The sequence below is a fragment of the Eubalaena glacialis genome, chromosome 7, assembly GCF_028564815.1.
Source record: "Eubalaena glacialis isolate mEubGla1 chromosome 7, mEubGla1.1.hap2.+ XY, whole genome shotgun sequence".
In the NCBI taxonomy this organism is placed as follows: Eukaryota; Metazoa; Chordata; class Mammalia; order Artiodactyla; family Balaenidae; genus Eubalaena; species Eubalaena glacialis.
Genome location: NC_083722.1, coordinates 111,299,351 through 111,311,684, shown reverse-complemented (window position 1 = coordinate 111,311,684; position 12,334 = coordinate 111,299,351). Strand labels below are relative to the sequence as shown.

Here is a 12,334-nt window from a genome sequence, read left to right as displayed (position 1 = left end):
GGGGGAACGAGACCCAATCTAGGCCAGACTCGCTCTCCCGGAAGCTGGAATCTGAAGGCAGCAACTACACCTGAAAACTGCAGAACTGATTCATGTGCACTGGGAGGCCTGCAGAGCTGGCCAGGGTTCCGCTCCGATCCCCAGCTTCTCCGTGTCTGCTTCTTTAATGCCTCCCACTCTGGGAGCACAGGCTCTTCTCAAAAATAGAGGAGGAAGGAACTCATTCCACGAGGCCATCATTACCCTGATTTCAAAACCAAAGACATTACAAAAAAAACAAAAACAAAAAACAAAAAAATAACCAAAGACATCACAAGTGAAAAGAAACTACAGACCAATGTGGGTTTTTTTGTTTGTTATTTTGATAAATTGATTTATTTATTTTTGGCTGCGTTGGGTCTTCGTTGCTGCACGTGGGCTTTCTCTAGTTGCGGCGAGCGGGGGCTACTGTTTGTTATGGTGCGCGGGCTTCTCATTGTTGTGGCTTCTCTTGTTGCTGAGCAGGGGCTGTAGGCACGTGGGCTTCAGTAGTTGTGGCACGTGGGCTCAGTAGTTGTGGCATGTGGGCTCAGTAGTTGGGGTGCACGGGCTTAGTTGCTCCACGGCACGTGGGATCTTCCCGGACCAGGGCTCGAACCTGTGTCCCCTGCATTGGCAGGCGGATTCTTAGCCACTGCGCCACCAGGGAAGTCCCCAGACCAATGTGTTTTATGAATATATATGCAAATTTTCTCAACAACATATTAGCAAACCAAATCCAGCAACATATAAAAAGAATTATATACCATGATCAAGTGGGCTTTCCCAAGAATAGGAGCTTGGTTTAACATCCAAAAGTCAATTAATGTAATACACTAAAATAATAAAATAAACATGAAAGAGAAATGAAGATTCCCAGGTAAACAAAAATTGAGAGAATTTGTTGCTAGCAGACCTGCATTCCAAGAAATAATAAAGGGACTCTTTCAGGCTAAAATGATATGACACTAGACAGTAACTCAATTCCAAACAGCGGGGGCGGGGGGGAAGAGTACCAATCAAGGTAACTACATGGGTAAATATAAAAGACAAACTTTCTGTTTGTAGGTTTTTTCCTTTCTTTTCTTTCTTTCTTTCTTTCTTTCTTTTTTATTCTGATTTAAAAGACAACTGCATAGAGAATTCCCTGGCGGTCCAGTGGTTAGGACTCAGCGCTTTCACTGCGGGGCCCAGGTTTGATCCCTGGTTAGGGAACTAGGATCCCACAAGCCGAGGGGCACAGCCAAAAAAAAAAAAAAAACTTCATAAATCATTAATTATACACATTATGTGGATACAAGTGCAAAGGCCTGATGTTCCTGTTTGCTTTGGTTTGTGTTGTCCAGCATGAATGTCACTCATAACATTAAGGACGATATTAGACAATTTCAGTGTTCAACAGAAAAATAGGATGAGGTTTCCTTCCTTCATTTCTTCCACGACAAGGCAATAATACCTGGCTTAACAAATCTCGTCTATTTCCCAAGGACAGAAACGGCATCTTCCCTGGGTCCTGGACTCTCGCCCAGGACTGTGATGAAGATGAGGATGAAAACTCTCAGACTTGCCCTTAACTACACGTACTACCATTAAGGTGCTAACTCCTCACCTATGTGGGAACTGATACCAGATATAAAGGTTATTTTTGCACTTTAAAGAGAGGTCTCCTGAAGCCCTGGAATGCATCCAAACAGGAAGCTACCCTGATGGAATGGGAGGTGGTCTGATTGGTGGATTGAAGCAGGTAGAGCAGATAATGATATCTAAAGAGTCCTCAAATCACTGTATTTGCACTTATGACGTAGAATTTAAGTGCTACGCATCTTGGACGTGTGAATCCCAAAGACATCTATGAAGGAGGACAAGCAGGAGCCCTACAAGGGAGGCCAGGCTGCCAGACTCCTGCAACAGAGCCAGGGCTGCCTCCGGGGCACTGCCCAACCAGTCAGGTCCCTGAGGGCTGAGAGAGCTGATAGCCAGGTCATACCAGAACACCAGCCCGTGGCGACCCATCACCAGCCACAGATAAGGGGCAACTTCTGGGTGGGCCTGGGGATGGTGCTTCCCTGGGCCGTCGCCATAATCACTGCCGTCTGCTTCACGAACCCCCTGAACACCCTCCAACGTGTCGCTGGCCTCGTTCAAATGAGCAGGTATGTTCATGCCTCGTCTGCTCCGCGGCTGGCCCTCTGCAGAAGCTTCCTCAGCTCCCGTCATTAATGTCCCCACCCCGTGCACCACGCTGCCCCCACTGTCCTTTACCACTTCAGCGCTCCCTGCCCAGGAGGATCCTCCAGGGGACCTGTGCAGACCCCGGGCAGCCCAGGGGCCATCCTGCACGGGGTTGTTGTTATCACTATCACCGATAGAGAAGAAACGGACGTTAAGAACCAGGTACTGTCATCCGAAAATTCAATCCTCGCAATAACCCCCCGATTAAGTAATGTTACCCATTTTACAAAAAGGGGGGACGGATCTCCAGGCCATCTTCACCGGGGTTTAGCAGAGTGGGCAAGGAGGGCGCGTGTTCTCACCCGTAAATGGTAACAACAGCACGGGCCTCCCGGGAGGGGGCGAGGTAACAGACCACGCAGATCCTCAACCCACGCGATCCCCGCCCGCAGCCCCACGTCATCGCCGTTGCGCACGCTCGGGTGCCACCCCAGCCGCGACCCTGCTCGGCGCTCACGTCCACGCCCCACCCCCAGGAGACCCGGAAGCAGAATTCCCCGCAGGTCAAAGCTGGAGGCGCTACTCCGGCGCCGCCGCCAGAGGGCGCTCACGCCACCTTTGTTGGCTCGCGCCTCAGGGGTCAAGTCAGCGGCCAGTCCCGGAAATGGAGGGCTTTGCCGTACAAGATGTGCAAGATGGCGGCTTCCTGTGTGGCGGTACGGCACGCTGAGAGGCTGGCCTGTTTCTGGGACACGCGGGGATTGTAGCAGGCTCCTCGCGAAAGACGGCTCCCGCGGAGTTTCCCGGCGTCTTTGCCGTCGGGTAGGTGGCCGAAAGCACAAGATGGCGGCCCCCACTGCGTGGCCGGAAGTGGAGGCGAGCGTGCGGCGTGGCCCGTGGCCCGGCCGCCGGCGCAGGGCGCTCGTGCTCTGCCGCGGTGGGGCGGTCTTTGGGGCTCTCGGGCCTTCCTGGGCTCGGCTTTGGGCCCACAGTGCCCCGCGGCCACGTTAGGGGTTCCCTCTCGGCCGTTTAGGGAGGGGTGCCGGTGCCCTCAGCTGCCTCGCGTGGACACGAAGGCTGACCTTCTTGTCTTGACCACGACACCAGGAATAACCAGGTGACATGAGTTAGTCTCTCCTTTCAGAGGAGTGACCTGCCGTCGCTAGAAACCGCAGGACGGTTCCCACACTAACGTGGACCCAACCCCAGGAGACACTAAGTGAAAAAAGCAAAGAGCGGAAAAACGTGTGAGGATGTGCATTGTTGGCGGGTTTTGGGTGTTTTTTAGAAAGACCCACGAGGGTAGAGATGCCCACGAGCCCGCACAGGCAGAGTCCCAGCCGAAGGGCCGAAACGGGCGGCGAGGAAGGCAGCAGAGATGGGAGGACGCGGACAGGGGCGGGGGAAACAAGTCTGGGGATATTTGAGTGGGTGATCTAAGTACACAAAGTCTTTTTATGAGGTTATCACATCATGAAGCGAGAAGGCAACGTTAAAAAAAAGTAGGTTTTTTTCAGCTGGAACCACGGTGGTTAATAGATTCATGAGATTGAATTTGTGAGGATAAAATTTTAAAGGTCAGTACTGTAATATCAATACTTGCTGCAAAGGTTTCGAACCGATGAGACGACCTGAGTCTTGAAAGCGAGATTTTTGTTCTTGTTTTTGTTTTTGAGGGGGGGTAGGAGGAGCCGGGCAAACAGAAGGCGCTCAAGACCCATTTGTTGAATGAATGAATGAATGAATAAATGCCTTTCTGCTACAAGCACACATATTTTCAGTAGGTTCTGTTGCTGGTATATCTTCCTGTGTTTTTAGGGTTAGTACCATGGAACACAATGGCAGCATTGACTTAGAAACTGAAGCAAGTTCTGCCTTAAAATCATCCCGAAATGTCTTCTTAATGTTTAAAAAATAAAGTAGTAGCAGTTTCAGAACTGGTATTGGCTTTGGGAATCACCTATTTGAATGTGAGAGCAACGTCCTCCTTCCTGAAGCAACTGACCATTTTTGGGCTTTCCCAGTGCGCTGGTGCTGGACGAGTGGACACCCTTGCACGTGCCACTCGGGCCTATGGTATACACATAACGCCATAGCTCTGGTGATGGAACCAGAGTTAGCCAAGTTCCTAAGCTGTGCTAAATGCTCAGGAAAGGGCATTTACTATTTGGGGGCAACCCTGAGTTGCTTGATACATTTTTGCCTCTGGGACCTTATAGGGGCTTTAAAAATATGCTAGTTGCCCTATGGATCTTACTTTTATTTTTATCATCTTAGAGGCCATATAATGCAAAGAATTTAGCTCCTTACTGTGTATCGTTGAGTAAGTTACCTAACCTTTCCAGACTTCAGTCTCCGCATGAGTAAGACGAGAATCACAAAACCTCTTTCATAGGGTCACCGTGAAAATGATTAGAGACAATGTATGTAAAGCACCTTGTGCAGGGCATACAGCAGGCACTCAGTAGTGGTCTCTGGTTCTGCAGTATTTCAACCTCAGGGTTGAGGAACTAATACTGCGCTCAGAAGCAGGAGAATTTCTCCGGAGGGTAAGGAGCAGGCGGCCACAGGGTGACAGTTAACACAGGAAGCCTGCAAGGAGAAGTGGGGGCCAGCAGGTCTGCTGGCTTCAGGGCCCCCGGCTTCCCGTCTCCAGTGGGAGAGTGCGGATATGGTCTGCAGGCCGTTTGCGGAGACGCCTCCTTGCTCACAGCCACCTGCACTGTTCAGCTCACAGGCACCTCTTCGGAGCGTCTTCCAGTGCCTTTCAGAGGCATCAGCCTCCATTTCTGCGGCTCATTGCTCATATTTCATTGCTCATTTAATATGAAACACGTACTGCGTATGTTTAAAATTTTTCTCTTAGTTTAATAGTGGTATGTACACATAATGTAGAACTCAGCATCTTAATATTTTTAAGTGTACATTTCAGTGGCGTTAAGTACATTCACACTGTTGTGTAAGCAATCTCCAGAAGTCTTTTCATTTTACAAAAAGATGAAACTCTGTACCCATTAAACAATACCTCTCCATTTTTCCCTCCCCTGAGTCCCTGGCAGCCACCATTCTGCTTTCTGTCTCTGTGAAGTTGACTGCTCCAGGGACCTCATATAAGAGGAGTCAGAGTATATTTTTGTGACTGGCTTACTTCACTGAGCATAATGTCCTCAAGGTTCACCCACTGTAGCATGTGTCAGAATTTCCTTCCCTTTAAAGGCAGATTAATATTCTCTTGTGTGTGTATAGCACTGAAGGGGAGCAGAATATGCTACCCCAAATGTGCCACCTTGTCATGTGAATTATTTTGAGCCAAAGGCTATCAAGACCCAGAAGTTTCAGGAAAAATTTTTACCTCTTCTTTATCAGCCTAAAAGAATTTAAATAAGAGGCCAGCCCCTAAAGAAAGCAATTACCAGAGATGACTTTTTTATGTTAAAGACTTAACCTGCGTGGCAGGGCAGACATCTAATCACCAGACATCCGCTCTTCTCAGGTGCTGTGAATGGCCCTCCTCGCCTCTGCAGCCCCAGCTTCTATCCCTTTCCTAGTTCAGGGATGCAGATAAGCCTCAATTGCCTGACTGCCTTTGGGTCTCATATTTTTATGGGGCTCCCGTACATATGAAATTAAGTCTGTTTTTCTCCTGTTAATCTGTCTTATGTCAGTTGAACCATTAGACCAGCCAAAGAACCTAGAAGGGTGGAAAGAAAATTTTTCCACCCTGACACCACATCTTGCTTCTTCATCTGTCAGTGGACACCTGGGTTGTGTCTACCTTTTGGCTGTTGTGAATAATGCTGCTATGAACATGGGTGCGTACGCATTTTAACATGAAGTAATATCTGATAGGATTATAGAGAGTAGAGTGTGTTTCGTATAGTTGCATTTGACAAAGTAATTCTGAATCATAAAAAATGCACTATTAAGCTGTTTACAAGGTCATTAGAAGATTTAAAAGATGTAGTTAGTCATTGTGCATCATGGACCATGACGTGGCCCGGTGATGGGACACAGGTTTAAGGTACTGTGATGATCGTGGATTCCCTTCTGCCCTGCCAGTGGGTTTGGGGCATTTTGTGGATAATCTTATTTAGAGATGGCATCGAAAACCTAAGGAATAGGTGCACAAAGATAGGAATCAAAGACCTTTAACAAAGGATTGTGAAGTGAAATATTGGAAGACCCTAACTAACGCCTAATGTATTCATGTGTGAGGTGTGGATAATGAGAGTATTCATCTCAGGGTATGTTTTGGGGACAGTAGAGTCATGTGGATAAAGGGCTCACCTGGCCATTAAAAGGAAGCAGTATATCTGGGTGAAGGGTACACAGGGATTCACAGGGGTTCTTTTTACTATCCTTGCAACTTTTTTGTAAGTTTATATAAAAATAAGTTGAAAAAAACAAAGACATCAAAATAGCATGTAAAGTAAAACACAGCTTTGAGGAAAAATTTATGCACACAAAAAAGACATGATATTTTTATGTTAAAATTGCTAATCGTGGTTATTTCCCCCTCCCTTGGTGTTTTCTTGAATTTACCAAGTTTTTTTGTTGTTGTCACTGTTATTGTTGTTTTGTGCATGTATCAGTTTAATAACTGTGGAGAAAAAAACATTAGTACGTAGTTAAATAAAAATCTTGAGTCTAGTAGTTATCTAATACTTGTCAATAGAAACGTCTGAGACCTTGCATGAAATTGAGTACCATCCAAATGGCCCCTGGCTTCTATGAAAGACCATAGCATCAGGGCAAGGATGGGGGCCCTGCGACTCCTGGTCTCACTGTTGGGTGGGTCCTTTTTCCAAGGTTGATAACATCACACTTCAGAACCAAATCAGATGCTTAGAATATCAGCAGCTCAAGGTTTGAAAGATCCTTAACAGTCATGGAACCCACTTCCCGCTGCTCTGGACCTCTCCCCGCTTCTCCAGCACCCAGTCTCTGCTTGCACTGCTCAAGGAGTGCAGTGCTCCCCGACGAGGGGGCCTGTTCCTTTCTTGGACAGCTCTGCCTGTGACAAGGTCTTCCTCATTTGTAGTCCAAATCTGACCCCTGCTCTGTTCCTCACAGATGGTCAGAATGTGTTTGTGCCCCACCTAAGACCAGCAGTGAGGGACTCTGAAGTGTCCACCCTGAAGTCTTATGACCTGTCTTTTTTTTTTTTTTAATTTATTTTTTATTTATTTATTTACTTTTGGCTGTGTTTTGGCTCTTCGTCGCTGTGCGCGGGCTTTCTCTAGTTATGGCGAGCGGGGGCTACTCTTCGTGGAGGTGTGCAGGCTTCTCATTGCGGTGGCTTCTCTTGTTGCGGAGCACGGGCTCTAGAGCGCGGGGTCAGTAGTTGTGACGCACGGACTTAGTTGCTCTGCGGCATGTGGGATCTTCCCAGACCAGGGCTCGAACCCGTGTCCCCTGCATTGACAGGCAGATTCTTAACCACTGCGCCACCAGGGAAGTCCCTGACCTGTCCTTTTCTAGCCCGGCTCTTTTCCCCAAGCTCCAGACCCACACCCCCTGCTCTCTCCTGCTTCTCTGTGTTTGTCTATCCCACTGGCACCTCACACTCAGCATCTCCAAAGCGTGACTGTTCTCTCCTTTCTTACCCAGGACCCAAGAATAATGCATGTTACCTGTCTCTGCTACAGGTGATGAACAAATTAGGGCTTCATTTTTCTCTTTTGTAAAAGAAGTTTAGATTTCTGCTAGAGTGGCTGCCCCATGGGACCATCAAGGACCCAGACTCCTATCTTTTGATAGAAAACCCAACCCATAGTGCCTTAGCTGAGCGTAGACTTCCCTTTTCTCATGGATCGAGAAGTTCTGAGAAGTACAGTCGATCCATGAAGCCATCAGAGGCCGAAGCTACTTTTGTCCTTTTGCTCACTCATCCTTACCCTGTGGTTTTCATCCTCATGCTTGTCACCTCAGGGTCACAAGATGACTCCAGGCAGGATGAAGGGGAAGGGAAGGCGGCAAAGTATACTTGCCTGCTCAGTCAGCTTTCTTGTTATGAGCTGCTCGGGAAGCCCCTCCAAGCAGCTTCCCCCTCGTTGCCTGGAGTCCTGTCACCTGGCCACCTCTAGCTGCAGGGCCTGCCGAGAAACGGAGTTCTTTAGCTGGGCCCATTGTTGCCCTGAACAAATCAGGCTTACATTCTAGGAACCAAGGGGAGACCGGACATGTGAGCAGTGGTGTTTGCCACAATAAAGCTTCCTTGGGAACTCCCTGGTGGCGCAGTGGTTAAGAACCCGCCTGCCAATGCAGGGGATACGGGTTCGAGGTCTGGTCCGGGAAGATCCCACATGCCGCGGAGCAGCTAAGCCCGTGCGCCACAGCTACTGAGCCTCCGCTCTAGAGCCCGCGAGCCACAACTACTGAAGCCTGCACGCCTAGAGCCTGTGCTCCGCAACAAGAGAAGCCACCGCAATGAGAAGCCTGCGCACCACAACGAAGAGTAGCCCCCGCTCGCCGCAAGTAGAGAAAGCCCGCACGCGGCAACGAAGACCCAACGCAGCCAAAAATAAATAAATAAATAAATAAATTTATTTTTAAAAAATCTTAAAAAAAAAGCTTTCTTAAGCAACAGTAACCGTGTTGCCTAACTGCAGGATTTCTCAGAGCCTCTCAAATTCCAGGGAGAGCACTGTGCGTCCACAGAACCTTTTTTACAGTGGTCATGTCTCAGGAATTGTTTCATGGTACGTGTTTCAGGAAACACAAAACGAGCCATACTCTCTCTTTAAATCTTTAAAAGAAAAGTTGGGGACTTCCCTGGCAGTCCAGTGGTTGGGACTCCGCGCTTTCACTGCCAAGGGCCTGGGTTTGATCCCTGGTCGGGCAACTAATCCCACAAGCCGTGTGGTGCGGCCAAAAAAAAAAAAAAGTTATATCTGAATTCAGGATGGATTTGTTAAATGTATCTTTTTTACTATCATGTAGTAAGAGTGGCGGTTTTAATGACTTTGATGGTAACTGCATCATTTCAGTTTCCTAATCTAGAAAGCTTCTGGTCATTTTCAGCATTCCTTTCTCTTTATGGTACTTAGGTTTCTTCCCTGGAATCTTGCAACAGAATCCTCACCCTTAACGTGTTGAAGTATTTCCTTCTAGTCTTTTTTCTGTGCATGGGTATATGGTTTTTTTGTTTTTTTGTTTTTTTGGGCTGTGTTGGGCCTTCGTTGCTGCGCGCGGACTTTTTCTAGTTGCAGCGAGCAGGGACTACTCTTCATTGTGGTGCACAGGCTTCTCACTGCAGTGGCTTCTCTTGTTGTGGAGCACGGGCTCTAGGCATGCGGGCTTCAGTAGTTGTGGCACACGGGCTCAGTAGTTGTGGCTCACGGGCTCTAGAGCGCAGGCTCAGTAGTTGTGGTGCACGGGCTTAGCTGCTCCGCGTCATGTGGGATCTTCTGGGACCAGGGCTCGAACCTGTGTCCCTGCATTGGCAGGCAGATTCTTAACCACTGCACCACCAGGGAAGTCCCGGGTATATATATTTTTATCAATAGTTGAAATTATATGCATATATGCAGCAGTAAGAGCAGTGTTTGTTTCCCATTCCCTGTTCTAGGATGAGGAATACACTGAGATGAGTAAGAGAGGGAGGTCTTTGGTCACGGTTGTAGCCTCTTTTGGTTGACACTCCTCACTACCCCCAAGACACTCCTTTCTCCTCGCCGAGGCGCACTGGTGAGAAAGCTCAGAGTTAAGAAATAGATACAGCTGCTGTGACGGAGATGCAAAATAACCGTGACTTTGTTAAGGTGAAAGTGTGTCTGCACATGAAAGTCCAATCTTGGTGGCTCCAGTGGCCAAAGCATGATGGGTCAAAGTCAGAGTGGTGGTCATGGTCTTGTAGGTGGCAAAAGGATTACAAAGACAAGAAAAAGAAATATGACCCTCCTGTACCTATAGAGTGGGAAAAAGGAAAAGGAAATAGGGACCAGATGCTGCCAGCAAACTGTCCCCGGTGCCCCCTCACACTCAGTGCCAGTTAAAATTATTCAGGTTGGAGAGAATTAAAGACTATGTTCTCTGGTGGAAGAACTCATTAGAATTCAGAGAAAAGTGAAGGCTTTAGAGGAAAAGCAAGAGGAGGAGAGATCAAAGGTGGGTGATCTGAGGGGACGGCCGTGTCGGCAGGAAGCGCGGAAACGTGATTGTTGGGCATCCCACCGTCGCATCTGTACCTGTCAGCTCAGAGCAGCGCGGCCGCTTTCTTTCACTTGTAGACAAGGTGCTGCGGAAACCGGGCTGCTTGGTCCTGCTCACCCACAGGTGCATGCCATGGTAGGTGTGCTGATGGGTGACACACAGCCCCAGGTCACAGTGGTGAAGGTGGGAAAGGTCCCCCAGCAGACCTACACTGATACTGGGGGGTGGACAGCCGAATCCAGGAGGTTAAGGAGTCTGCAGCGCTTCCTCTCTCTCATCCTGAATATTAAGAGGAGATGAGTGTGAAGTCACTCGTTCTGTGGGTCAACCCAACACAGGTGAGACCTCACCAGCCAAAGCAATAAGAGTACATCAAACCTCGCCACTTTCTGGAGGGCAGTTGGCTCTGAACTTACTCAGAAGCACCTAGTGATGGGCCAAACTCATCCAGGAATTGTTTCAAGTGGCTGAAGAATATGCACCATCCATCCTCCTCATGGATGAAAGTGATGCCATAGGGACAAGAAGATGTGACTCAAATGCCGGTGGTGAGAGAGAAATTCAGACAATGAAGTTGGATCTGTTGAACCAGCTGCATGGATTTGATTCAAGGGGAGATGTGAAAGTTATCACGGCCACAAACTGAATAGAAACTTTGGATCCGGCCCTGACGAGACCAGGCCAGGTGAACAAGGGGATCGAACTCCTCTGCCTGAGTAAAGAAATGAGGAGCACTATTCATACAACAGGATGAAGCTGGCCGATGATGTAGTCCCAGACCACCTGACTGTTGCGAAAGATGACCTGTCTGGTGCCGACATCAAGGCACTCTATACCAAAGCGAGTCTGGTGACCTTGAGAGGACATAGAATGAAAGTAACAAATGAAGACTTTTTTAAAATCTGAAGAAAATTTTCTTTACAAAAAAGAAGGCAGGGGCTTCCCTGGTGGTACAGTGGTTAAGAATCTGCCTGCCAGTGCAAGGGACACGGGTTCGAGCCCTGGCCCAGGAAGATTCCACATGACGCAGAGCAACTAAGCCCGTGCGCCACAACTACTGAGCCTGCGCTCTAGAGCCCACGAGCCACAACTGCTGAGCCCACGTGCCACAGCTACTGAAGCCTGCGCTCCTAGAGCCCGTGCTCCGCAACAAGAGAAGCCACGACAATGAGAAGCCTGTGCACCGCAACGAAGAGTAGCCCCCGCTCACTGCAACTAGTGAAAGCCCGTGCACAGCAACGAAGACCCAATGCAGCCGAACATAAATAGATAGATAGATACATAGATACATAGATAGGTAGATAAGGCAGGGACTTCCCTGGCAGACCAGTGGTTAAGACTTCACTTTCCAGTGCAGGGGGTACAGATTCGATCCCTGGTTGGGGAGCTAAGATCCCACCTGCCTCATGGCCAAAAAACCAAAACATAAAACAGAAATTGTAACAAATTCAATAAACACTTTTAAAAAAATGGTCCACATTAAAAAAAAACTTTAAAAAAATAAAATAACATAAACAAGAAGGCACCCCTGAGGGCTGTCTCTCTAGTGAATCATGGTTGCCTTCGAGGAAATGGCTGGGAGTCCTCCTGGGAGGGATAAGGTTGGGGAGGTTGCCCAGAGGAATCCATGTTCCCGTTGATCTTTTTCAGCAAAGCACCCTGTGTGTCTTCTCGAGCATGGTGGTCAGGATGCCTGTTGAGCTGCCTTCATCTGTTGGTCACATGCAGTGCTCTCTTTCCAATAAAGTGTGCTCTTCCTCAAAAGGAAAAAAGAAGCCCAAGCTTTCTCAACAGCACCGTTTACAAAAATCACCAGGCACCCAAGTTCCACCTGTCTTGTTGCTTGGTCATCTCTAAGGAGTTTCCATCATCTAAATAGTCTAAAACTGGTTTCCACACATTTGGTTCCAGCCGGTGGAAGGAGGGAGGGATAAAGGGGGTGCACCCTGATTTTAAGGATCTGATCTAGAAAGCTCTCATCCACTGGCCA

At 48.3% G+C, this 12,334-nt stretch overlaps 1 protein-coding gene and 1 pseudogene across 2 annotated transcripts; one reads left to right on the top strand and one right to left on the bottom strand.

Moving 5' to 3' along the window:
- Positions 1–357: 357 nt before the first annotated feature.
- Positions 358–2,813, bottom strand: LOC133095617 (uncharacterized). 2 transcript variants are annotated; one of them, XR_009701642.1, is made up of 2 exons: positions 2,553–2,813; positions 358–646 (listed from the first exon to the last, which is right to left on the bottom strand). XR_009701642.1 is itself a non-coding variant. In XM_061197350.1 (2 exons), the coding sequence occupies exons 1-2, from the start codon at positions 2,651–2,653 to the stop codon at positions 1,834–1,836; spliced, it is 642 nt and encodes a 213-aa protein (XP_061053333.1). In that variant the 5' UTR covers positions 2,654–2,813; the 3' UTR covers positions 1,592–1,833. The 2 variants fall into 2 exon arrangements, 1 of the variants encoding a protein (XP_061053333.1); XM_061197350.1 differs by lacking the exon at positions 358–646 and adding an exon at positions 1,592–2,374.
- Positions 2,814–10,011: 7,198 nt separating this feature from the next.
- Positions 10,012–12,044, top strand: LOC133094915 (26S proteasome regulatory subunit 4-like; annotated as a pseudogene).
- The last annotated feature ends 290 nt before the right edge of the window (positions 12,045–12,334 follow it).

Bases quoted from the DNA above. Each gene is read 5' to 3' on its own strand.
- LOC133095617 (XM_061197350.1), bottom strand. From the start codon at position 2,653: ATGACGTGGGGCTGCGGGCGGGGATCGCGTGGGTTGAGGATCTGCGTG. The intron at 2,375-2,552 runs GTGAGAACACGC...TATCGGTGATAG, and splicing joins GCTGTTGTTACCATTTACGG to TGATAACAACAACCCCGTGC.